Below are 27,997 nucleotides of genomic sequence, written 5' to 3'. Positions count from 1 at the left end.
TTCAGAAAGTGCAATAGATCTTTCCACCCGCCTCCTCTCTGACCAAATATTGTCATCTCCATCCTGTGAAAGTGGGGAAAACAACAGAGGGGATAAATGACTCACCCAGAATTAAGCAGCAGCTCAGTAACAGAAAACACAGATCTCTCTGAAGATCTCATGGATCCCAGGTACCTTTCAGACAGGGAGATGCTGTTGAACCCCTTTCTCCCTGGAACTTTGCAAACCAGTTTCCTAGGGCTCTGCATCACTGCTTCCCTCATCTCAAAATTGTGCTGATGCAATTTCAGGCTGCTTTTCTTGCTATGGGTTTCAGGGTGCACAGGATCTGTTAATACCACCCCCAGAACAGGGTCTTATTCCTCACCACAGGTGTCTGTCCCTTCATGTGTGACAGTATTAACACCAGGTGAGCACATTTATATGGCTGCCTGAGTAATTTGATTGATTTAAGCTGCCTGCCTGCTTTTGAAATATTTGAGAATACACAGCCCCGTTAACACTTTTATTTATTATCTACTTAATCAAATCTATTCTAGTTGCATTTTGTAGACCAGTTGTACATGGCTGACATCCATGAATGAGGCGGCTCCTCTGTGATTAGTAAATTGTCTTTCATGTGCATTCCCAGTGTGATGGGTCCAAGCCTTAAATTTACAGAAAAATGACTGTTTAAATCACTTCAGCTTGTCCCCCATTAACATCACGAATGGATTTTGAAAATAAGGGGTTGGGTGGTTCCTAATTTCAAACATTCCTCTTCATGATAGATATGGCTATTTATTATTTTGCTTTCACACCAGTACAACCTATTTAATTTCTTAAATTCGAGAACTTTACAAGGGAGGTCAGATTGACCATATGCCACTTTAAAGACATGGTGAGGGATGAGTATCTTATCAACATAGCTTAGCAGAATCAGGAAGAAAGCAGAGATGTTTTAAGATCAAGGACAGTACCTTGCCTAGAGAGGTGTATTACTGTGTTTCTGTCTGCTGTTTTAGCTTTGGGAGGAGGAGAAGGTTATCTCTGTGTCGCTTCCAAGTATTGCACAAAATAAATTCTAAGATAAAAAAATAATATTTTTTCCCCTTTCCAACTGGAAACTATTTATAGATCTCTACACATAGCCTACTTTTTAAGGTGAGGGAAAGATATAATCAGCACTTCCAGCTATCAACCAGCTTGTGTTGAACTGGTGGCCTTTTGTTCATACCGGTTTGGACAGTGAGGTGACACACCTGACTGGTGTCTGATCTCGTGCACTTGTCCTTTCCTGGAGTCTGTCTTGAATGCAGCAATCCTTGTTGTTTGTATTCAGTTCACCACAGCAACTTTGAAATTATACATCTCTTGTACTTCAAGTCAGTTATTGAAACATCATCATGTAATCTGTGCCCTTCCAAGACAGGCTTATGCAAATATGCAAATACCTAACGTTCCTGACGCAGCTAAAAGAAATTCAGTCCCGATGATGTTGTTTCTCATGGAAAAGGGCATTTAGAGATGGGGTGGAAAGTGAAGGTATGTCTTTTCTTCTTTCTCTATTTGTTTTCTTTTTCTTGTTGTTTTCTACTAATCCACAAAGGAACAACATAACAGATCAAATCTGTTTACCGCTCAAACAGACTGGGATGCTTGAATGTCTTTGTTGTAATATAGACAATGAACTGACAGGCAAAATTGTGTTGGGTAGACACTAAATATATACACTGAAGGAACCACATAAACTCTCAGGTAGAAATTAGCTCTTTTTTTTTGCCAGTGCAATTTATGATGAGAAATGAACTAAGCTTCTTCCTCAAAGTCACAGCTATAGATCAGCTAGAAGCTTGAAGGACTACTTGAATACTGAGAGGTGGCATGTTGATCTACAGCTCTGAGAACTGTGCCAAGAAAGGAAAATCAACAAGATCTTCACCTGATTTATGTAGGCCAGACATCTGTGACTTGCCTTTCGAAGGTGATCTCACAGAGGCGTAATTAAAACTTGATGATGTTATTAAATAATCACGATGATTTGTGTCCTTGTGTTGCAGCCATGTGTGGTTTTTTCTGTGGTTATAAATGTGGTTAGTCCCTGCTTGTGAAAATGAAGGTTAGAGAGCGCTGGGCTTAAGGGCAGGAATTTTGCATGCAGCTGTTACATAGAAGGTCTCAAAATTATCCAATGCTGGACTTCTGTTTCAGTTTAGAACTAGTCAATTTACAAGTTAGTGAAAAAATAAATCCAAGAAATTTTTAATAAGTAGAACTGATCAGCCTCTGAATTTTCCCACTCCGCAGAGACAGGCAGTGCTCTGATATGGGAGGTGCTGAATTGGAGCTGGAGAGGGTGGGGTAAGATCACAGGTTGTGACTCGGTCTTACTGTGGTCTAGAAACCACTAGTAACACAGCTTTGCCTTTTCCTTCGTCCTCATCTTACCTGTCGAAGGGAGAAAGAAAGTATCAGGGCAAGGGTTGTCTTTCATTAGATACTTACCACTTTGAGCAGAACATAGACATGACCTGAGCTGCAGCCTGTAGATAGGCTACAATGTAAGCACCCCTGATGTGCTTCCTTTCTGATTTTTCCATTTAATTGTATTGTTCTGGATAGATTTTTAAGACATACAAAAAGCTACATTTGAAGTGAAGTATGGAATTTTTTTTCCTTCTCTATTATCTGGATGCTGAATGGGAATTGAGAGGAAGCTGTTTACCATTTGGTTTAGAATTTTTTTTAGGATTTGTTTTGCACTTTAAGACATTGAACCTGCTTTGCAACAGGCCCAACTTTCTCCATTTATATCAATAACAGTGATTTTTAGAATTTCATTTTCAACCTGGAAAGGCATAAAACACAGTATGTTGCCTACTTATAAAAAGGGGGGAGGGGGGTAGCACCTCTGATTCTGCATGCAGAACAGTTAATGTAGTAGTTTGAGGCTGATTATCATACAGAGCATGAGTTAGAACTGATGATCAAGTTTCTGAGAATCCCTAGCCTTTCCATTAATTTTGATTTATTGATTTTTATGGGCAGGAACAGTGATAAGCTCAGGCTCTGAGGACAATCAGAAAGACCAGTACGTGTGGAGTGTTATTGCCTTGTTTTGTGCTGTGATTTATACAGCGAAGGTACCGGCTACATTCTTCTGCTTGGTGTTATTTTATTTCCTCTCATCATTACAGTATTTCATGACTTAAAGACAAGTGGCCTCTGAGATTCTGTTCTGTTGTGTCTCTGACATTATTACAGGCTGAAGGTCTGATCATTGGAAGTGCTGAGCTCTTGCAGCTCCAGTAGAATGAATGGAAGCTGAAGGTGCTCTGAAAATCATGCCTGAGGCATTTTATTCTTTTAAAGGGAATGAATTTGGCCTCACAAATATAGGTTTCTGCTTTAACTAATTCCCCCTTGACTGCACATCCTTTGAAGTAAATGGAGTTTACTTGATTAGAATGAAACCTGTGCTCCAAAATTAACTCTCATTCTCGCTGCGTAGCTGAGGAATTGATTAGCTTTTAGTAAATCTGATGTTAAAATTAAGCTTCAAATTTACAATTAAGTTTCAGAGTTATGCCTTATAATTGGAATACTGCATGTTGGGAAAGGTCAGAAAGGCTTTTTCTTTAAGGGTTCAGGTGCTTCTAAGTACAACTCAGGTCCCTATGGCAGAGCCACTGCTCCAGCAGAGGTAACTAAACATGCTGAAAGGGTGGGTTTGTGGCTAGGAGAGGTACCAGGACAAAGTGTTTGCAGCTGCTGCAGGGAGTCAGACTGCCTGAGCCATGCACATTCTCCTGCAAAGAGTCTTAATTCTAATTTCTCCATCCACTGAGAGAAAGCAGATGTCAGACTGAGCCAGCCTAAGGAAAAGGGTGATTTATCCCAATACTCGATAATTCTGCTGTTCTTGCAGAGGAGGAAGCTTGCCTAAGCAGTGGCTATTTGATCTTGAAGTAAGGAAAGATGCTGCTGTATAGGCACGTGAGTGACTGCTGGAAAAATCCAAAGGAACACTCATGCAGAAGTGAAAGCTGAAGCTGAGAGATTTGGGGACTGGGTATATAAGAAAGGCTTAGTCAACTTGACATTTTTTGTTATTTTTTTAAGAACGAAAATGTGCAACCTACTGAGGTCCTGCAAGTCATGTCAGGGTTTAAGGATCTCTTTCAGGACTTGGAGAAAGCCCCTTCTGTTCCCAGGTTGCTCAGATGTGCCCACAGGTCAGCATCGCTTCAGCCTTTAGTTTTTGAAAATCCATTCTTTGATCAAGGAGATTCACAGCAGTCTTGCCAAACTGTACTTTTCCTTTTGGGGAACATCATTATAATATTCTTTTATTTTTTTTCCTTCCTTAAAGCCAGTATTGGTTTAAAAAGGAAGTTTGCATTTTGGTTTGTTGGTGGTTTGTTGTTTTTTTTTTTCTTCCACCTTAGATAAGCGACAGACAATAGAAGAGCCATTTCTTTTGTTTTCAGTTATTTTCAAAGGACAAATTTAATCCGTTCCATTCTCATCTATATGTCTGTCTAGATTTCTGTGTTTACCTCTGTGGTATATCCATGTACAATATGGTAGATCATCTGCTGTGTCAGCAGAGCTTCACATTTCAGTGTGTACATTGATCTAATACTATTTTGTGACTGATGGGGTTTGAGGTTTGGTTCTCAGCATGTAGTAAGGTACATGCTGTTAGCAGTGGGGAAGACTGATGTTTTGATGAGGGGACTTGTGCTTCTTCCTTGTGTCTCTTCGCCCTGGCCTGAACAACACAACCTGGCACAAACAAAACACCTATTGAGAGAAAATTCAGGCAAACAGGTAGTTGCTTCCTCTTGTTGTTGCTGTTGGTCTCCTGCAGACAGGCTCTATACCATCTTTCATTGTCTTTAAGACTGTAGGTCAAGGCTGACTTTTTAGGATAATGTTCTGACATCCTTTGCTATTAGAACTGGGATTCTTCTAAATCACAAGGTTTTGTGGCTGCTTGTATTTTATGGGGTTTTTTTGAAGCTACTGCCTGTACGTGTTTTATTCCACACACACACCCCCCCTTGTTTTTCTGTTTTCAGCCAGTGAGACCTGCAACGATTTCCATCCCATGTTCTTCACCCATGACAGATCGTTTGAGGAGTTCTTCTGTATCTGCATTCAGCTCTTGAACAAGACATGGAAGGAAATGAGGGCAACTTCAGAGGACTTTAACAAGGCAAGAAAAAGGGTGGGGTGGAAATAACTGGGCAGGATGGTGAAACAAGGCTATGTATTCTTCCCTAGAGGCACAGGGATTTACTAATCCCCATCTGCTGAATGCTGTGGAGTTTTATCTGTTCAGATTCTTTGCACATCAGAGCGCCAGCATTTAAAAAAGTGGGGGTAGGGGATAGGAGGTATAAGAGAGGTGCATAGACCTTTTTCAATCATGTTGCACTGCAGACTGTGAAACTAAAAACCTGGCTTGAGGGGGAATTCTGCCTTTTTATGTTAGCAATATTATGCTGAAGTGCTGCAGCCGCCGAGGTTGTAAATAATGCAAAGAGAGTACTGCAGTGATAATTCTGTGCATCCCTTTTTCATGTGAGCACTAAAGTGATAAAATATTCAAGAGTGGACACAATCCTGACAAAGTGCTGTGCAGTTTGGCCTGTTAAAACACAAAACTCAAACCAAACAAACAAAAATCCAACCAAAAAACCTCCTCAGTATTACACCTTTTTTTGTTATAAGACAGATTTCTGGAGGTTTCAGCCAATTTCCTGATCCTCAGCAAAGCTATGGAGAACGAGACTTCTGTCTTAATGGTCTCTAGACATCCTATTTTAACTCTAATCTACCATGAAGCTGAACAGGATCTTTGGCATTTTGTAAGAATGACAAACTCATGCTTTTGTGGCCAGCTGGCATGCTTGTCTTCATTGGGATCCTTTGACTGCATCTTGAGCCTCTCACCCTGAGATATGTTGGTTATAGAGCTGTGGGCTGAGAATGAAAAGTGAGACTGATGCACTGTGTCAGCGTGTACCATACAAGTGCTCTGGTGACTTCACCAGACTCAGATGTTATGTGAGATCTAGTAAGAATGATCATGCCTAACTTCTAATTGGAACCGTCTATTATTGAAGTGGTCTAAATGTCCATTTTCTACTGTAGAGTGATGGTGAATCCTTAGGACAGAATGCAGAATAACCTTTGTTGAGTTCTTTTAGGTAAGAGAGTAGGCAGCGGTACCAAAGCCCTGACAAAAGAGACAAGGGAAATCCAAAATGTGTGGTGTAGCTGGATGACCTAAAGGCTTGTTCTCACATGGAATTTCTGACATGCTTCTCTTATGTAATGATCCAGGAGCACAGAAGAAGCAACAGGAAGATAATTCACTGAACAGTGTAGAAACCTAAAATGAAGCGCAACAACTTTTTTAAGACGGCTACATAATATGTGGTTGTTTTAAATAAATTAATGTACAATTGTCTATTACAGGCCTTCTGTCTCAGTAGAAGAAGGATTTGTGTGCATGATTTCTCACAACTTGAACTGGAATATTATTAGTAATCCTAGGGGATTCAGGAAGAGAATGGTCCAGTTTCTGGCAACAGCCCAGATCACCCTAAAAAGAAAACAAATTTACTTTTCAGTGTTAGGCATTGCTGTGGAGCTGCACAGAATATCAGGTAGCTTCTTCTCTGATCTGACTAGTTTGCTGTTTGTGTTTTCTGTTACTGAAAATCCTGGAACTTCACCCAGCAGCATTTTCAGGTTCAGTAAGGTGGGCAGTAGGTCCTACTGTGTGTGTTATTGAGGACATAGGAGATTCTTAACCATGGGGCAAATCTGAAACATTTGCCATTGCCCTGCCAGGATTTTTGTCTGGAGAGGCACTGTGGCGTATGAGAGATGAACCCAGGATCTCTGCCTGCAGAAATCACTCTTGATTTTGTAACTTTTTGTAAAGGGGGGGAATACTAAACTCTTGCAACTCATTTCTAACAGTTCCGTAATTATGTTCTGCTTATCTAAATCCTTTCTTTTAGTCATAAGGAGATTTTTGTGCTCTTATCCACTTCAAATGACATGTGGTGGTGATGTGCATTACTCAGCTGATAAATGTCTGAAGGGATCTGTGAGTGAAGCAAACTGTGTGGTTGTGTGGGCTTATGAAGCACTTCTGGATTTGTGGGGGATGATATGTTATATAGTGGTACCCAAGGTTTACCCATCTGGTTGGTGGGTGACAGCTGCCAGAGCTGATGGCTTTACCAAACTACACAACAGTGTTTTTAATCCTTACCTGGCAAGAGAATTTGGTGGTCACAGCATGTAAGTACTCTTTTTGCATCTTCCCTGTGTGCTAAGGGTACCCATCTCTATGCGGTCAGTTTTGAAAGCTTGGCAGGCAAAGGCCATGTGGACCTAGGGAGCATTCAGCCCATACTTTCAGGAGTGGACAGAAAGAAAACAGACCTCAAAAGATGTAATAGCTTAGTTGCTGTGAAAAAAATGTCTTTTAATCCACTGTTATTATATTTCAGTTTCAATAACTTGATTGTCATGGTAATGTATGAAATGCCACTTTGCTATGGTTTACTACCACCTGCCATTTTCTACCTTCTTCCCTTCCTCCCGCAAAACCTCCAAAACAAAATTGGATACTCTCAGTATATTGGATGGTATCTCTTGAGACCTGGAGATTCTGCTAGAAAGCTAATCCACTTCCTTTGATCTTTAATCATAATTGAAGAAAAGGAGCTTTTTATTTAATTTTAAACTTTTAATTAATCACAATAGCTTGTGTGTTGAAGGGCTGTAGGAGGTCTCTGTGCACATGTAGAGATTTATTTTCTCATCTCTTGCATTGGAGAATGGCAAGTGATAAAATAAGTGAGGTGTTTGAATACTTCCCCTCAGGTCTTAGTGCCTGTTCTCAAGGTTTTTTTAAGCCACAGATTAAGTCTTTCTTTTGATGACAAAATGACATACTGTGCCATCATAGTTCTTCAATTCATGTTGTGAAGTTCTCATATAGGTCTGTTCATTTTTAAAGCTTAAAAACAAAATAAAACAGCACTTTACTCATAGTTGGAACAATTTTATGGTGTTTTAGTAAAACATTTATGATCTCTTTCTTTCTCTCTCCAATTCTCATTCATTAAAAGTGATGCCTTTTGTCAACTCTTGGATTAGAAAAACTCCTTGGACCTCTACGGTGATAGTATGATACTGTCAGACCTAAAACCTTCTTTACAGTCTCTCAATATATGGGTAGGTGTCTGAATAGAATAATTCAGTCAGGCAGCTAAGCTTATGTTATGCCTTTATAACATTTTAAGGCATACATAATTCATGTCTTGGTGAGTTTTCTAGCAAAATTAAGATGCAGTTGGATAGACGAGACATGCAAGCGGCAACAATTCCATTTTAAACCTTTTTGTTTTTCTTTGAGCCTACAGATGATCAAAGGACACTTTACAAGCTCTGTCCTCCACAGTCATTTGTCAGCAGACAGCATGGTTTAAGACTTCGAAAACATAATCTTGTCTCAGAGCTTTACATAATCATAGATGTTTTATTGCAGCAGAAGAAACTATTGTGTATTGATTTTTGGAGTCAGTGTTGACTGTAAGAAACCTGAACTGAGTTATCTCGCACTCTAGCATCTAGAAACTCTCATCACCAGCCTGCCCATTTCAATACGTGCCCATCAGTCAGTTTTCCCTCATGCAGGGACCACCTACACTCTGCTCGGCGTAATCGGGCCCTGCTGTCACACAGACTAAGTTGTACTTAAATTGGTTGGGGAATTTTTGTTTATTTTTAGCACGATGGTAGGTAGAATTCAAGGTAACTACCCCACTGTAAAATTCTCTCCATGGGGCCAAATGAAAGCGTATGCCCAATGGAAATTTTTTTGTTGATCCCCACTAGTTGTACTTAAGTAAATGCACCTGTGTTGCCCTAATGAGCATTTACGTTGAGATCACTATCTTTTTAGTGATCTTCTTGTAAAATACACATATTGTTTCTTGTGAGACCACAGATAGGACATTATGTAGGGGACAAAATTATCGTCTTACCTCTGGTCTCCAGAGATTTCAGTCTGGTGCTTTTTGTACGTTTGAAGTTCACATGCTAATAGGAGAAAGGGTGAGCAAACAGATTATTTTAATTGCAAGGCCAGCCATAGCTTGTGTTATTAGACCTGCAGAACAATATGAACAATTTGCTAATTCTGTGCCTAGTCTAGTGCCATCTTAAAATAACCATTAAGAATAAAAATTTCTGCTTGTAGTCCCAGTGTGGAAGGAAAAAGATGATGTTATTTGATTCACCTACCAAGGTTTTGAAGCTGCTTTGTAGAGAACGAACACAATGATAGCTGCTTTTATTAGTGTAATTGCATGGTTTTAGGTTTTGAGATGGCCAAAAATGGCTAATCATAACAAGACACGGATTATCATTTCAACATGGCTAAAGTTAAGTAGGGGATGCCAGAACTCAAAAACTTTGAAAGTCCTGTGGTGTATGTCACTTGGAATCAAAATCTACTGCATTCACTGAAACTACAGGTTTAAGGGATAGAAAAGTGGGACGAGGCTGGCTAATGACGTTACTGATGCATTTTTCTCATTACTGAGAAGTTAATTTATTTTGCCCTCTGGCTGTGTTTGAGATCATCATAGTATAAAGCACCAGCTTTTAAATGTTCTATGAAAATGTATTTTGTAATAAAAAAAACAATCTTGGAAACCCCCAAACCCTCAGGTTTCAGCATTTTGGCAAAGCTAGCATTCATTTCACAGTGGAAGACCTGGGTACCCTGAGCACTTGTGGTATCTGGCTATTTCAGTGCCACACCAAGCTGCTGCACTGGATCCCCGTGCAGGAGTAGGGTCTGCTCAGCAAGATGATAATAAACGTCACTGACAGGTATACGCATAACAGTCTTGTGTGGTAATCAGTAGAGTAGACATTGTTCACAGTGGCAGTAGATGCAAACAATAAATGCCCTACGTGAGTCCTGTAATTAAATAGCAAAGCAAACACTGAGGCATTCGATAACCACAAAAGATGTTTATTGCTCATGCTCAGACCCTGTGAACATTTTTCTTTGCTCGCTGACAAGATAACAGAAAAGGTAACCAAGCATAACATAAAAATGAAAAATACTATTTCCTTGTTCGCTGACAGTTTGGAGGTGCCATGCCACAGGTTTCTCAGCTTTTCTAGTGTTGTCACACTTTCAGCAGCTGTAGGATGAATAATTGTGTAAGGCTAGGTTCAAAATATGACTAGGTGTTCAAGGCAGGCTTTAAAGGAGCGTAGTTGTGTGAGTGGTGTTTTGTGTGGAAGCATGTTGTGAGTCAACACCACTATCAGATAATGTGAGTCACCTATAAGGAAGCAAAGGTATAGAGGTATATTTGGAAAGGGTCAGAGCAGCAATGCAGCAGAGGAGCTGTCACCAGCTTTGCTGGGTGCTCTGCAGACTGGGGAGACTCCAGGTGCAGACTGCGCGCAGATCCTGTCCAAAATGTCCCCCCGGCTGCAACCTTGCTGTCCTAGGGCTAGTCCTTGCCATGGCAACTCCATGCCTGACCTGGAAGCGGCAGGGCTTTGCTGCACACCCAGAGGAGGAGCGGGTCTTCTAGCATGCTCAAGTGATCTTCTCTAGTGGCTCTAACAATATTCTGCACTTTTCTGCTCATTGCAGAGTTGGCCGAATCTTGATAAACCCCATTTTACAGGGAGGAGACGAAGGCACCCAGAGCCCAAATGCCTTGGCAGTGAAGCAGTGGCAGGGCCAAAAGCAGAACTGGGATGTATGGCTGCTCCAGTCTCCTCCATCACACCATCACAGCTCCAGGTTGCAGCAGCAGCTCCAGAGGTGGTGCTTTGCTCTGTGTCTGTGCCCCTCTTTCCCACCCCCTCACAGGGATGCTTGGAGGAGGGTGGCAAATGATAGCTTCTGGAGCATGAAAGACTCGAACAGGAGAAACATTAATTCAAACAGACTTGAAAGTAAAATCCTTTGGTCAGTCTGTAAATTTGTCTGTCACCTGCTTTTCCTTTCAATGATAAGAAGGGAAAGGGATGATAAATAGCTTTTCACAATGTTCTCCAAAGCATTTATTATTTCTTATGGGCATTTTTTCACCAATCTGAAGCAGATGAATTTAACTTCTTTTGAGAGAAGCTTTTGGAAGGCTGTTCTGTTTGCATTTTACCTGTGGGAAATGCTGGGCTAGTGGAATGATTGCACCTCTCTGTTAGCTTTATTGCACTTTCCCTTGGCAATGCTTTGTTTATATCAGTCAGGGATACTGCAAATAAATTATTCTCACATAGAATGAATTCAGTATTCCCCAGGCTTAGGCAGATTAGCACAAATTAAATTCCATATTTTCACACCTGAGGCCATTAACACTTTATTAACTTTTATTGGAAACAGATAATTGCTATAAATATATTGTATCATTAATTGTGAAATGCATGAATTTATAAAAAAAAAAAAGTATAGCAATTAACATTTTGCAAGTCTGCTGCATAGCTTACACAGAAAATGTGACTTTTTCACTGAAGAAAAACAATACCCTCCAAATACAATGGGAATCTCCCAGAAGAGCATAGTTTGGGTACAGGAAGGTTGTCGGATCTATTCCATTAGCAGCCACCATTAATGTGATGTAGGGAGAGCCTGTTTAAGACCTTTCACTAGCATTTGGTCGGTGTTCCCTCTGTGATTTTTGTGGCCTGGATATTGCAAGTTTACTCCTTCACTGGCTGCTCATTTAGGAATGGCTCTGCTTAGTCTTCTCTGTCTCTGTGCATTTATCTACACCCATCAGATCTCCAAATGTGTCCCACTGCGTTTGTCAAAGCCAGTTTATTACTAGTCTGCTGCTTCTGGCTGCAGGAACCTGAGAAGGGATGTTTAAGATGCTGAAGATTAGGCCTTCTACATACTGAGGCATCGGTCTGTAAAAATTAAATATTCATACCCCAAAGGTTGGGACTGTCAAGCTCCAAGGAACTGAACAAGAGTATTGCATTTTTAAATCTAGTTGGTTGCTTCCTTTTGAAAATTTTTCAGTTTTAACTAGCATTGTCAAGAATGCAAACACATTTTAAAAATTAATTTGTGAAATATAAGTACTTAGGCTAGATAATGAAGCAGTAAGGAGCAACACTTGCCCTTTCCCTGCACTTTGCAGCGTATGAGGTATTTTTCTCCTTCTAAGAGGTTTTTTCATTAAAAATAGTATCTTTACTATTTTCTGCCTTTGCCAGAAGGCTTCAAAAGTCTTTTGTAGCAGGGTCACAACTAGTTATTATCCCAGCTGAACCGTCCTTCTCCAGTGATCACATATGCAATGATTTCATGGAGGGCATAGGAATAAAAGAAAAAGCATTTTAAAGCTGAAATTCTGTCCATTTGTATGCCAGGATGGGTACACTAAGACAGAAATTGATTTTTCAAGCAAAAAGCAAGGAAAGGAAGGGGTGTCTCAGCAAAAATCTGTTACGACAAAAAGAAGAAGAAAAAAAAAGAAAAAAATATTTTTAGTATGATCATTTCCTTAGTCAGAAACTGGTTTCTTATCCTTTCCCCAGTGCTGAAATTCACTGTTGGTTTCAACAATGAAATCTCTTATTTGTGAAAATCCTCGCCGTCATTGCCAGAGTGCATTTTATGTTCCAGCTTTCTAATGAAGTCTGTGTGTTTCTGTAGAATGCATACGGGTCTGCTTAACACCCTGGAGATGGCAATTTTTAAAACTGTTGGTACTTTGTATTTTCAAAGCGCTCTTCATTTTCATCTCAGTGGGTGCTGATCAAACCAATAAACACCTCAGCCTTCAAAAAGATGACTGAGTGGAAAGCCTGATAACCAGAGGAGAAACACTGAGCGTAGGTTATCTGTGCTAACCACTTTTTTGTACTCTGTAGAAACCTTTTGCACTGGGAAAGAATTCCTCACTTGCATGTAGAGTGTGTTAGTTGCTAAGGAAAATGATATAACCTAACTGGAACTGTCACCAAAACAGCATAGTTTGTGATGTTGCCCTTGTCATTCCTGTCTTAAAGTGTGGATAATAATCAGGTCTCAGGAACCACTCTTGTCTCTCTATTTTTATTTCTTCTTTCTAGGATATGTTTTTGTAGTACAGTTAAATCAGAGGTGCATGGCATATGGCTTTTTGCTGCATGAATTGCTGCGGATGTGAATGTCAGTGGGCATATAATACCAGATTTTCATTTTGTGAATCACAATGCATGGAATTCAGCCCGAGAGCTCCCCAGACTATAGACCTTATTATAGGCAAATAAAGGGAAGGGGTGGGGGCATGTCTTGGAGATTTTGTTTCGGTTGAAATGAGGTTATCGTGATGAATGATGCAGCTGACAATGAGATTTTTTATAGCCTCTCTCAGAGTAGCAGAAGAGCTTGTATTATTGTTGGTTTGCTTTAAGTAATTGTAATCTAAATAGCACCACGGTTGAAAAGAGCAGCAGAAATCTTTCATATGTGTCTCATAAGCAAAGCCAGGGTGCTTTGTTGTTTTCGTCTCATCTGTCCTTATACAAATGTCCTTCATTGTTTGCAATTTACATCTCGAGTGTTGTCTTGACCGAATATGTCAGTCACCATTAAAAAGGCATTTGCCAGTCAGTCGCTGCTGCTGCGTGGCTCTATTTTTAGCAGGTAAGGCAACTGACCAGCATCTGACAAAATGATCGTGCTGCCTCATGTACCCGTGTAAATTGAGACTGGCTGTGATAGAGGTATAGGGGAGGGGAGGGGAGGGGTGCTGGGGGCCAGAGTGAGAGGAAGAGGCGTGCGTGGGTGTGGATGGGCTCTCCTCCAAAAAGCCAGCTGCTTCAAGCTGTGTCCACGCTGTGCAGTTGGGACCAGCAGATGTTCCTGCCTCTGCTGGCTTTCCATAGGCTGCCTTGGGCACCGGCAGCAGGGCAGCGATAGCACCACTAGTTCGCAGAGCTTTCTTCAGTGATCACAGGTTAAAGCGGGCCTTGGTGTGCTAATGTGGGCTGCCCTCAAGTTCCCAGAGACTGGGAGAGTGGGAGATGGAGGAGGATGGGAGGTGAGGGATTTAGCATGTGCTTTCTGAAGGAAGTGTTAGGTTTTGCCCCACAGAACATTTGGGCTTGAGACTGGAGTGGGGGCATTTGTTCCTTAGGAAGAGTAGTGAAGCTCAGACGTGAGAACTTGGGTTCTGCCACTTTTCCGTTGTAAGCAAAATAACTTACTGAAGGATTGAGAGTGGTGTGTGTACCTCAGAAAAGTGGTAAGGCCCTTTTTCCTTTGCCCTTTCACCTCTGCACTGTCAACTTGAATAGCCATACAAAAAGTGTTGCGGATTTATTCATGACTGAAAGATAATGTATCAATAGCCTCTCTCCCAGTTCCTCAGGTTACTTTAATAAGTTGATCATGGCAAGCAGAGAAGCAAGTCCCCTTGTAATACATACAAAAGCTGAAGAATATCACCTTAGAAGCTGAGTCCAGGAATAATGAAGAGATTTGATACCATGCAAGTGTATTAACCCAAACACCAGAAACAGGTGAAGAAACAAATACCAAATTCTGTGTCAGAATCCCTGAAAAAGATTAGTGCAGCTGATTAAACATCTTGCCATGGTGGTTGAAAATATTCATGCCATGACCACGAAACTGGAATGTCCAAGAACCGTCCATGAATCAAGAATATCAAGTCTGCATCTAGAAGAGTGGAAGCATCTGGGGAAATAGCTTTGAATGGTTTGAACTTTATGTTAATTTTTCTCTCTGGAGATGTATCTTCAGATTTTAAGCATCAGTTTTCTGTCTCAGGGAGACTGGATGATCTTTGTTGTTTTGCTGATATGAGAACGACAGCAGCAAGAACTTAAAAATTGCTGTTGTATCCATTTTTCTTGAATAGTAAAGGTCTCCTAGAACTTCTTGTTGTACTTAACCATGTGTCCAAAGGAAACTGCAGAGCTCATTGTATCATTATGACATTGTCAGCCTCTTCAGAAGCAATTGATCAGCGCTTCATAGTGAAAATAACATCTCAGAAGTCACCGAGTAGGAAAATGGAACATCCTTATTTTTGTATAATCAGATGTGTGAGATGAAGGATGTAATCTCATAGCTGTCAAGATTTTCAGATTCCTTCCAAGAACTCTTTTCAATGTAAGTTAGGGATTTGGAAGTTGTTAAAGGGCTGCTTTCTTCCTGGTGTTTTTTTTATTTTTTTTTTTTTAATCTGAATTAATCTGATTGTCATATAACTGATACTCTGCATTTCAAGGCCTATATGTGGGTTTTGGTGGGGTTTTTTTGGTTGGATTTTGTTTGGGGTGGTTGTTGTTGTTGTTTTGTTGGGTTTTTTTAAAGCACATACATAAACTAGTGACTGGATGTAGAAATCTTACTGGATTTCTCTGTGTTCTAAGTGAAGCTTCCTTTAGCCTCTCTCCCTGTTCCAATACTCTGACCTCCAACAGGATTTATTTCCCTAGTCTTTCCTTCTGCCTGTCCCCTTTCCTTGGAGTAACAGCATGGATCATACAGCGCTTCAACCTGTCTTAAGGGAGGGTGCTAATGACCACATCTTGGGTCAAGAGATCAGAAAAGACCCTTTGAAGTTGTGGAATATCGGAATGGATGGGGGTTACAGGCAGCTGTGTGTTTTCAATGGGAATAGAAATCTGAAGGACACCATTAGAATTGTAAAATCAAAATTACATGCATGGACATGTTTCTTATTCCTAAAAATGTAGTTATATGGACAAAAAAAAAAATCTTCCTGAATGAGTAACAGCGTAAATACAACATTTTAATAATGATGGCAGAAAACTGGATATTCTTTTATCTAACCTAATTCCATATATAGTAGGATGCAAAGTTTAATTTACTTAGAGAAAAGAACTATCTCCATCAATCTGCGAGATAAACCTACGGCAGAAGGTATTGTATGTGTGTGGCTTGCAGATGGCTTCAGTTATATACATGGCCCAAATGGCCTTTCACTGTGTGAAATCTTAGGGTACCAGCTAAAGCAAAATCTTTAAACTGGTAATTCTACTTGGTGGAGAAAAGAAACTGTCTCCATAAAAATTATTTAGCTTTGCATGGGTTAGGGTTTTTTTATTGCTTTTAAGCTCTAAAGAACATGATGTTTCATAGCTGCTCAATTTGCTCTAGTTATTATCATTTGAAAGAATTTGATGATTCTAATTTCCTTCTCTACACTTCTTGATTTCAGTACTAGAGTAACACTTCAGCATCTAGTATTGATTTTTATGATGGCCAGGGCTTTGATATTAATTTCTGCACCACAGCAGGCTGAGGATGGGTGATTGCCAATGCAAACTGGGAACTCAGAAAGACTAATTTCATGTTTTGCAATTATAAATGTAGGTGTTTGCTTGTAGGATGGTGCCTGTGTTGATGAGTACCATGAATCAGCAGTGCACCCTTGTGTGATGTGGACTAACTGCATGCTGGGTTGCATTAGCTAAAGCAGAGCTAGCAGATCAAAGGAGGGGATTATTCCCCCCAGATTGGCACTTGTGATGCAGCAGCTGGAAGACTGTGTCCAGTTTTGTGCCCCAGCAATGGGGAGAGATTGATGAAATGGAGCTAGTCCAGCAAAGGGCCACCAAGATGATTAAGTGGAGGTGGAACATGTGCTGTTCAAGGGGAACACGAAGGAGCTAGATTTGTTCATCCTGGAAAAGGCTGGGGGGGAGGAGGGTTGATCCATTTGTACCTTCTTTCATAGCTGAACAAGAAGCTGTGGAGAAGATGCATACCCTTCTCAGAAGTAGAGAGTAAAAGAAGAAAAAAGTTGCAGTGAAGGAAACTGGTAGGATGTAAGGATAAAAAAACCCCAACTACTGATACTGGTGCAACACTGGAACAGGTTATATGTAGAGGTTATGAAGTCTTCATCCTTGGACAAACTCAAAAGTCACACAGACAAAGGCCCTGAGCAACCTGACTTAAGCTTGAGGTTAGTTCTGCTGTGTCTGCAGGACTTGATGATGCCTAGAGCTTTCTAGCAACCTGAATTATTCTGTGGGTTTATGTGTAAAAACTACTTTCTTATCCAGTATGAAACAGGGAGAAACAGTAATTTGTATCATTAGTCATCATTGAAACAAACAGATGCAGCATCAACCAATCTCATACATTTTTTTCTAATGTTAAAGAAAGTGCAAAAGATCCTTTGGATGGATGCAGTAGCCACTTTTAAGAAGTCAGGCTTTCCCCATTAGCTGTGGTAACCCCTTTAAAGCAGTTCTAACTTGTCTTAGCTCTGACAGCTGAACTGTTATTACTCAGGGGCATTCAAGCTCTGGCAGAAATATGAGGTCAAAAGCATTTCCTCAAAATCTTCTTGCTAACAGTTAGGTAAGTATGCTTTACTAAATATTTACCACTAACTAATACTGCAGCTGACATGGTAACTTGTCTTAACCACATTAATTTGTTAACATATTTGAGCCCAAATGCTTAAAGCAGGCAATGTGTGTAGCAATTGCAGAGCGATGTTTGGCTACTAGTGGATTGGTTTTGGGGGTGTTTGTTATTTTGTGGTTGGGTTTTTGTGTTGGTTTTCTTGTGTGTTGGGTTTTTTGTTGTTTTTTTTTTAAGTGCTTGTCTTGTACACAGACCTCTGCTTTAGCTAAAACTGCATTGCTTACAGCTGTGTTCTGGCTCCATGTGCAAGCTGTCACTCCAGCTTCCTGGTAAGTTTTGAGTACTTTTAAGCATGAGTTTCTGACCAACGGAGACCACCATTTAAATTGACAGAACTAACAAAGGGTAAAAAAGGATAAAGGAAAGGTGATGTTAAGTAATTTTTAATTAGATGACAAGAATACATAAATGATGTCTTACTGCATGTTGCCTGTAAAATTAGTGGTAGAGAGAGGAACCTAGCCCACACCTCACTTGCTGTGCTTTGATGACAGGACAACTCTATCTTGGTTTCTTTTCTCATGTCCTGATACACAATTCTGTTAGCAAGGAGGCATATTTTTTTCTCCCATGGTGGAACCACCTTCCATCTCTAAGTAAAATATTTTCCCTTTGTTTACATCCTTTAAAGGTTGAAGTAATGAAATGTTTAGATACAGCATTTGCTGCAGTTTTGATGTAAATGGCTGAAATGAAAATGTGTTGCAATTTGGGACAGTAATGAGAAGGATGAGGGGAAAAAATGAAGATATGGTGTTCATGCTGCCTTTCTGTGCACAATCTCTCATACATAGTGTTAGTAAGCAGTAAAAATTAGAGACCAATGACAAGAGAACCAGAGCTGTCAGAAATTAAAATTTCCTCCCCTCCTTGCCCCTGAAAATGATCAGGAAGACTATAGTCATAAATGACAAATTTAATAATCAACTGGTATACATCAGTACGTGCATGTTGAGCACCGCATGTGCAATGTTCACTGTGATTACCAAGGAAAATAGGGACAAGCTGTGCTCACAGCAAGCCCAGCACTGCAGCTGGCTTTGGGTGGGTGGGCTTCAGCAGTTGCCACAGATGTTGCAGATGCTCTGTGTTGGGCAGGAGATCCGCATGTGAGACTGGGACCTTGAATGTCAAAACCTGTACATTCATGTTGCCTGGCTTCAGTACAAGCACTGGTGCTATTATTGCCAAGGAGAGACTATGGCTCAGCCTTTCCAGAAGAAAGTTCCCCGCTGTCCAGATGTGAAAATTTCGTTTCATGCTAACAGAGATACTGAGCGCCACTGGACAGGACAACAGCTCAGGTGTGGAATGCAGCCAGACCTCACTGTGGGCTGTGGCTCCAGTATAAAGGTTGTCTACAGTGACTGTATCAAAAAAGAGTGATATTGGAAGCTTTGCATGCTACAAAGCAAAGCTATTCTGATCAAACTGATGTTTAAAATAAAAGGGCTGCAGAGGAACCAGGATAACCAGCAAATAACTGCTTTCTATTTTTCCAAATAGTACAAAATGTTATTTAAAAAAAAAAAAAAAGACTGTTAAAAATATATTCAGGAATCAAAGGAAGAAAAGCAGGCAGAAAAAATGTGCAAGCACCATTAAGCTGCAGAAATTTTCCTTGGACATGTTGCAGTACCTTTTCAAAGCAGCATATGGGGTTTATTCTGGTGACTCTAATTTTAACATGAATGGGAGTCACGTGGAATACTCCTGGCATACTGCTTTGAAAATATATCCCTGCATGATTAAGGAAGACTGAAATCTTTTTAAACCTCTGTCTTTTTTTTTCTTTTTTTTTAAAACCAATGCTGAAGTGTTTTTAAAGGAAAATAATAATGGAATGATAATTGTCTAACCCTGAATAAAGTAGTAATGTAACAGGTAGAAATACTACTGGCTTAGCACTATACATATGTTTGTGCTTCAGAGGCTGGGGAATGAAAGAAGGAAACTTGAGGGTTTGTACTCACTGTTGCAGCTGCCCCTGCCTTGCTTGATCTTTATAAATCAGTCTCTTCACTTGGAAGATGAATTAATCATTCCACCTACCATGTGCAAAGAGCAGAAAGTTCAATGGAAAGAGTGAGTACAAGGTGGGATTTGCCTCTGAGATGGCAGGCATGGCTATGCTGCAATGCTGACAGCATCTTTAGCTTATGGATGATTGAGACTGAGGAAATATGTACTCTGAAGATCGATTAGAGAGAGACTCATTAGTGGGAAGGAAGTTCTGAGCAGATGCAACAGCCCTGACAAAATGAGCCAGAACACTGATAGAGCTGGGCCTGGTGTGTGGGCTGAATGTGAAGTAGGGTTGCTGGAGGAAGGTTCAGAGAGTCCTTTCTGACAGCCGGTCCTTCCTACCCATCTTCAGAGAAAGCAGTCTTAACAGTTTCTTGAAATGTTTTGAAAAGGATGAGGCAGAAAATGTCCATAAACCATATTGATGAATATAGACATGAGCATAGCGAGGAGTATGGACAATCATCTGGTATCCTTCCAAAGATGCAGAGAAAGAGCGGAAAGTTACTTTTCCTTTTCTAATACTTTTTTTACTTTTTTTTTTTTTCTGACTGAGAATGTAAGGTTTATTTTTATAACTTTTATTTTGCATGGGCTGCTGCTTCAGGATCTCCTCTGATTGTTTGCAATTTCTTATTGCCTGTCTTACTAATATTTATCTATCTTGACAGCAGGCGCACACATACACAAGTTGTCTGTCCTTTCTCCTTCTCACAAAATCTTCACCAGTGAGATGTTACATCTGGATGCTGAGCTCACCCGTCCTCCCTATTTGTTGACATTCAGAGTGGGGTGTTAATATGCTTTGCTGGGGTTTCTCCAGTCCTTCCAACATGGTTGCTACTTTCCAGACTTAAACAGGAGATGCAACAGGCAGTATAAAAGAAAGAGTATTTATGTCAGCCTTATTTAAGCAAGAGACTTCATTTAAGCAAGGCTATTTATATAGCAAGGTTATTTATACTGCATTTGGCTGTGAATGGGCTCGTGTGGGCATGCTTCTGTTGTGCATGCGACACGTGTTTGGGGTATGTATATTTGGCTGCACATTTCCATGTACGTGGATTGAAAAAGTGGCTGTTAATGTCTTTGAGAAGGGGATGTTTGCAAAGTCCAGCTTAAAGTAGGGAGGCTCTGAAGCCCATGGGAACAGATGCATACTGCCAGAGGCTGACACAGAATAAGAGTGTCAGTAGCTTATTCTGTGTGCTCCGAATTGCCTTATGAGGGTCTGGAGGGTATTGCCCTTTCTAGCTAAAGCTAAGTATCCACTTGATAAATTGCTCCTGTTAGAGCGTACTTGCAAAAAACATAACTACGTGGTAAACAGCCCTAACTGTTCATTCAGCTCGTGTAAGCATTGATTTGACTTTCATGCCTGCGTGAGGTGGAAGCAGACAGAGCTTGTTCTTCTCAAGAAAGTTTGTTGTGCACTTGCTGGACCTGGAAACTAGACTCATGTTTTCTGTTCTTCTCATTAACTTGTAGTCTTGGCAATCCCCACCTGCACCTCCAGAGCCTTCTGACACTTGCCCTTCCCTGAGCCCCTGTGGTGTGAAAGTAGTGTGAAATGAAGGTGATAAATGGTGGACAGGCCCTCATCAACAGCTATTGAAATAATGGCCTGAAGGTCCTTCAACAGCAGCTAGGAAGGTGAACCAAGGCAAAGATAAGTCTGTAACTGAGCTGTTCTCAGTATGCTCTTTCTAAACATCATCAACCAGCATTGTCGTTCTGGTCTGAAAGGTGCATAATCACACTAACAGAGTTCCTCAAAAGGCTGCTGGATGTCTGGTTGTTACTCTTAAATAACATAGAGCCAAAACTTTTGAAATTAAAACACACGCATAGAAAACTCTCCTGAATAAATATCCCATCTCTTTTTCCAGATGCCTAGGCAAGTATATACAGGGGTTTTAGAAATCCAGAGAAGTCTGCTAACATCATCCATTGTGCCAGACTTAAGGACCTTTTGGATAAACCCCAAAGCCCCTGCTTCAGGTCTCACACTACCAACCTCATCCCCATTAGCAAGAGAGAGCATGAGTTTTGTGTGAACAGATTTAATCTTTCCGTGTAGCAGATGTGCTGACACATGGGCTTCTACAGTCTTTGGGGTAAATAATCTCCTGTTTAAGTAGTTCCTAAGTACCTATTTATGTAATTAACATATAAAAAACCCCATGCATCATTATTTAAATGGTGAGCCATGACAGCATCAGTGTGATTTCAGATACCTGAGACATTAATTTTTCCTTTATTTTGTCCCTCTTATGGTTCCTCAATTTTGTTAAAAGCAGAAAAGTAAGATAAATAAGTCTGTTGCCATTTCATGTGATGAAGTAGGCATTTCATCTGCATCTTGCAGAACACTGCAATGCACTAATGAATAAGATGGAGGGGAGCATGCACGCGAGACAGGCAAGACCAAGGACATATGTGGCATAATCTGTTTCAACAGTGTTAGTAGTACAATGTACATTCCTCAGTTCCCCTCCTATGGAGACCAAGCATTAAAGGCAAGTCTCAGACTGTTTGGATTGCAGATAAATCTAGCTTGTGTCGCTTGTTTGGCAGTCTGCACAAAGCACAAGCTGGAGAAGTAGCTGAAGGTAGAATATTGCAGGTAAAATGCTGCAACGATGTGAAATTGTTCTGTCCTGGCCATGTGTGCTCCAAACCAAGTGAGTGAATGAAAGAACCAAGATTAAGATAACATGACTGAAAGTTCTCTCAGCATGTTGCAAAAGGTTTTTGATAGAAAATTATGTGTTTGAACAAAATAGGCAGAGGAGGGAGCAGGGAAATCCTAACCCCAGCTGTGGACGCTGAATATGTGATAGATTTGGCAGGCAGTGCTCATATAGGCTGAATGTACTGGAATTTGTACAGCTCACAAGGTGATTTCTGTGGCCCTTGCAGGTCTGTACTTAAGAGTGCAATGTAAGGAATCTTGAAGTTGATGATGTGTACTGTGAAACCATTTTCTGTCTACTGTCTGAATTTATTATAATTGATTTGAAATTCTTCAGTGCCCTCTCATGCTATATGACTGCTATGTATGTTTGAAACGGCAAGACTTAAAGGTTGCAGACAGCTGCAGGGGCTTGTGTATTTTAGGGTTGTTTTTTTCTTTAATATGATAGCTATACAAAGACAAACTAACTATGATTGTATATGACACTGCCTCCAAACCTAAACATCACTTGAGGTTGTTTGTCAGATAGGGTTCTGCTGTTCCTAGTGTCAAAGTTAGAAATAATTTTCCTTTTTTTCTCTCTCTCTCTGTATCAAAATCTGTCTGACTTCAAATCTATTCACTGTGACAGAATAGTCTTCCTCTAAGCAACCCGATTTCTCTTTCTTCCTCTTTTTTTACACCGGGTTTCTTATGTGTGGTTGTGGTGGCTTTCTTATTTTTGTTTGGTTTTTCGTTTTTTTAAGATGTGGATATTTTGGTTCTGCATTAAACATGAGGCATTTTAGATCTTCCTGGAGTTAACATTGGAGGTGGAAATGGAGCCTACAGCCGTGCTGTCTAGACTAGGAAGTCTCCTTTCACCACCCAGACTACGTGTAATCATTTAGCAATAGGAAAACTGAGAAATATTCATATCAGTTCCTGTAGCCAATTTCAGGACTGTTTGTAGGCTGTCTTTGGCTTAGCTGAAGAACTTCAGTTGTCAGAGAAGATGAAGAAGTATTGCAAATTCAACACCCGTACACAGTCATCATACAGACTGCAGTTGTCTATGTCCAAGACCGTTGTATGAATCTCTGTAAGGCTCCAATTTTATTTGTATAAGATGAGTGAAGATTTTCTTTAATGCACCTCTGGATCTTGAAGGCTTTTAACGTATGTATGCACCCTCAGAAGGGGAGCAACTTTCCCGGTGGTTCAGGAAGAGACTTGAATGCTCCCTGTGCTCTTTTCTTTTCCCGTACTTTTCTAAGTACAGGAGAAGGTAGTGAATATTGAACATGCACATTGGTGCTTGGATGGTGGAAACTGAATCCGTCCATGCTTTGCAGAGTGAGAGGTTCTGTGATTTCGTAACTCATATAGACCTTCCTGGGTGCCATGGTGGCAGATCACCTCTGAAGGTCACGTCTAATCTGATCTGCAAAGCTGTGTTCCTGACAGTGTTTTCAGCAGCTTATGAATCACCTGGTATACCTAGTCAGATAAGCTTTGTGGTTAGTAGTAAGGCTGTCTTAATTGGCGGAAAGGATAGATATCTCTTTATGCTGTGGTCTAGCATTTTCATTTTAATTTGTGTTTATCTGTGGCTATCCAAACACTCGTCTCAGATGCAGTAATATGAGAAAAAACAAAAAAGCAAAACCCCTGAAACCTGCTTGTTTGAAATAAAGTGTAGGGGGCCCCTGATAAAGGAGGCATAAGGTTTTCTGATGTTGGTGGTTGGGGAAAACCAAACTAAATGTGAAATGTGGCCTTGATTGCCTGCAGCCTAGGTCCTAATTGCTGCTTCAGGAATACAGATGTGAAAGGGAAATCTGTAGGTATTCCTGGAATAAATGAATAGGACTAGCTGTTCCCAGTGCAAATCAGCTGCTTCTACAAATGGACTTTTGAAAGGGCTGGAAAGTTTACTGAGAGTTGGCAGGTAATTTATGGTACTGGAAGAGGAATCACTGGGAGCCAACCAGCACGTCTGTGACTTGGGAAGTGTTAGTAGGTTAACCATCTTCTCCATGTAGGTATCTAGGCTAAAAAAAGTAAAACCCACATTCTAGAAGGATGAGTAAGCATTTTATCACCATTGATTGTTCCTCAGCTCCCACACACAAACAGGCCTTAGCCCCTGACAGCATAGCCGAGAGCTGCTGTCAGATTGGCAAGGAGGAGCTTCAGTGCGAAGCCTTCCTAGGAATCTTTTATCCTTTTGGTTGAGCAACATCTTTTTATCCCACTATCTTAGAAGATTTTTCACAAATCTCATTTATTATGTTGCTTTAAAATTGCCTGGATTTTTCTAGTCTTGAATTTTTTATCTCCTTTAAAAGCTTTTTTGGGTATTTGTGCCCTGTCCTGCTTTAGAGTGCAGCAAAATCCTTTGTCTATTCTCACACCATAATCTTGGGAGGAAAAGAAATGCAGTTTACAAGGGACATTACTAAGAAAAGAAGGTGACAAAGGGTGAGGTTTCTTAAAGTTAAATCTAACAGCTTGCTGCCCTGAGAAGCAAACATCTCTGTCACTCCTGTCCCTTTCCTGTGGCAGGAAAAGATCTTAAAAATGGGTTCTTGAATAGTTGCCCTAATCTGGGACGCAGCCTTCTCCCTGTCAGTGGGTGAAACACAGATGAAGAGTTTTGGAAACTGGGCTAAGAGAAGGTTTCTCCATATACTTCAAAACAGCACTGATAATCATTATGTTTGCTTGCAGCAGTGCTTTGTTTAACAGAATACAGCCTAATGGAGAGTTTTGAACTCTGTGTATCATACAACAGAAAGGAACAATGTATTCAATTAGGAAGCTCTCCAATTTAATATTGGCTTAAAAAAAATAAAATATCAGTGTAGAGATCCACTAGGAATATGACAGTTGTTTTGCATTGTCCAATGGTATTTTATATATTAATTTACGGTTTGCATCACTGTTTTAAGCTATACATATTGACAACACTTCCAGTCCATAACAGATGATAATAACAGCTAGCAAAATGAATGTTGGAACTGCTGAACTGCTTCATCACTCACACACAAATGACGGGGTATGCTCCACACCCTCAGACCACCCTCTCCCCTACGTGATGTAGGTGGAAGGAGAGGCGGGAGAGAGATGGAACTGGATAGATTTCTCTTTTTTTTTCCCAGCAAGCCCTGTCAGCAAATCTAAGCTTTTTAATTAGCTCCCCCTTCCCCTAAAATGCACATTGAACATCTTCCCACAGTTTAATGTTTCAGAACTGAAATAGTGACCACAAAAGCCTGCAAGCACAGGGTAATGATTGTAGCGGCGGTGCTGCAGGAAGTAGGAGGAGGTGGTGCTGCTCTAAAGGAAAATGAACAGCCAGAAGTACAGCATTGCAAGAAGTGAATCCTTACGGCATCCTGAGCCACTAAAAAATACAGTTCTCTTATAAGGTCATTTCTCTGTCAAAAATGATAATTCAGTGACAGATGTCCTGAAAAGCCAGATCTCCTGGTGTAACGCTCTGTTCTTGGCCTTGTCCTTGAGTACCAATGGGCTTCAAAGGCATTCCTGGACTCTGGATTAGGCTTAGGTAGAACATATTTAACAAGGATACATGGAGATCTGCAAGGCCCTGTCCCAATGCATTTTAAACCACCATTATTTATAATTGCTAACGCAGTGGATTTCTGTTATTAGAGCAATACGGGAATTTGGCTGGGTTTGGTGGGGTTTTTTTTTTCAGAATGGCCTTCATTTTTTATTGTTCTTTTACTTAAATAAATGAAAGTAAGTGTCGATGAAAAAGGAACGCATCTTCCTTTTCTTCATCTGAAATTCTTCTCTTACCACCATTATAATGTCAGCGTCTCATAGTCTGGCCGGACTCATAATCTTTATAATATAAATGGATGCGTGTTTAGGTATTCTCCCCATTTTGCAGTTTCAGTAACAGAAGCATGTAGAGAATGAAAGATTGTTTTCAGGTGTCCCAGAGAAAGTCTGAGGGGCAGCCCAAAATTACCCCCAACTGCCAAGTCCCTTTGCTGACTTCCTTGTTAGCCTATGAATCTTTTCTGTCTCTCAGACATTGCTTCCTTTCCTCTTCGGACCTCGTCATCTCTCCTTTCTCGTATTGTCAGAGGGTAGAACAGAGATTTATATGCATGGGTAACGACCCTTTTGTGCGTGGAAGTTTTCCTGATGGCATGTTTCATCAGGCCCCGGGCAGAACGGGGAACATCCAGCATAAATTAGTTGCCTGAAGACTCAGGTCACCATCTGTGGGTGCCAGATACAATTTTGGAAGCCCCATTAGCAAAACATCAGATTGCTTGGGAAGTTTCATAATGGTCAGGTCGGATTTTGACCCTGTTTTGGACAGATGCGGTTTATGGAACTGGAAAGCAAAATGTAGTGTTTTGACAGCCCGTGCAGCAGTCTTGTCTTGTGCTGGTCTGTTACTCAAGCTTGATACATGAGTAAGGTGTGTTATTTGGGTACACAGGGAGTGTACCTCCTTAGTGTATGCACGCATGCGAGTGAATACTGCTGGTGTAGATGTGTGCATACACATGCACAGGGAGAAAGTCAACGTGTGCACAGCTTTGCCTGCATGTACTTTCCCAGCGTGTACGAAAAGGGAAAGCAAACTCGGAATCAAATAAGCAGCGACACCAGAGGGGAAAAAAAAAAAAAAAAAAGATGAGATTGCAGTTGATTACGAGCCTGGCAGCAGATGCGCTACACAAATCCAGCCCGCTGCATCCAGGCTGTTTCCATGGCGATGGAGCGAGTAATTGTGGAGCTCCGGCACGCTCCCCCGCGGCCCCCGGGTCCCCACCGGCGGTGCCTCCGGGCCAGCACCGGGCCCTGGGGGGAACCAGCCGGCAGCGACCGGAGGGAAACCCGGGGCCGGGGCGCTCCCGTTTACGCCCGGCGGCAGGAGGCTGGCGCGCGGCGCCCCCCCCACCCCCGCGGGGAGGATGGTCTCCCAGGGCGCGCGCCGCGCGGGCAGGAGCCTCCCGGCGCGGGGGGCGGGCTGCGATTGGCTGCTGCCGCCCGGGCCGGCCAATGGGAGCCCGCCTGGGGCCGCGGCCGCGGCATAAGCCCCGCCGCGCGCCGGGCGCGGGGAGCGGCGAAGGTGTGCGAGGGCGGGGGAGCGGCGGGCGGCCGCGCACATGGCCGCGCTGCGGGCCGCGCTCCGCACAGAGCTCCGGCAGGGAGCGCCTGCCGCGCCTGGCGCCTGCCGCGGGAAGCGGCGTTAAGTCTTTCGCCCGCTGTCGCGCGGGGAGGCGAATTTGTCGTCGGGAACGATGGAGCTACGGGATCTCTGTAAGTAAATCCGCGCTACTTTACCCTGCTAGTTCAGCCTGGGGATTTTCATTCGAGGAATGGCAAAAGCAAATAGTAGCAACTGCAAATAGCGCGGAGGGTTGCTTGGGCTTCTTTCACACCGTGTTCTTCCTAATGGGTTCAGGCATTGGGCAAACTAGTTAGCTGTTTGCGTTGCCTTGGGTGGTTGTTTAGCCTAATTAAGATGAGTCTGTGGAAGGATGCTGTATTCTCCGACGCATTTCAGAACGCTTCTGTGTTTGAAAAGAAAAGCAAACCACACAGAGCAGAAAATCACAGGCACCAAAGTCCGAGGTGCCTATATGTAGTCACTAGCATTTGTGGTGTCGGTGTTACAACACCAGCCACATTATTATAACGGTTTGTCAAACACTAGTTCAGATGCTGAGCCAAGAAAACACGAGTTGCTCATCATTCGTCGCTGTGTTCAGCACAGAAATCGTTGCTTTTCCTACCGTTTATGGTTGTTCTTGGTTTTTTTT

General features: G+C 41.5%; 1 protein-coding gene across 6 annotated transcripts in view; it reads left to right on the top strand.

Annotated features, from left to right (window-relative positions):
- Nucleotides 1–27,997, top strand: part of ELMO1 (engulfment and cell motility 1) — a 311,155-nt gene that overhangs the window by 199,210 nt on the left and 83,948 nt on the right. For 5 of the 6 annotated variants that reach the window (XM_037385186.1, XM_037385188.1, XM_037385185.1 and 2 more), the window contains one exon: nucleotides 5,064–5,200. In XM_037385186.1, the coding sequence (XP_037241083.1) occupies nucleotides 5,064–5,200 (137 nt within the window). Of the gene's footprint in view, nucleotides 1–5,063; nucleotides 5,201–27,284; nucleotides 27,495–27,997 lie in introns of those variants that run through there. The other variant, XM_037385190.1, reaches the window with a different exon arrangement.

Source organism: Falco rusticolus, chromosome 4, assembly GCF_015220075.1.
Source record: "Falco rusticolus isolate bFalRus1 chromosome 4, bFalRus1.pri, whole genome shotgun sequence".
Classification (NCBI taxonomy): domain Eukaryota; kingdom Metazoa; phylum Chordata; class Aves; order Falconiformes; family Falconidae; genus Falco; species Falco rusticolus.
The sequence above is the reverse complement of the archived record's forward strand: the minus strand, read 5'-3'. Positions and strand labels throughout refer to the sequence as shown.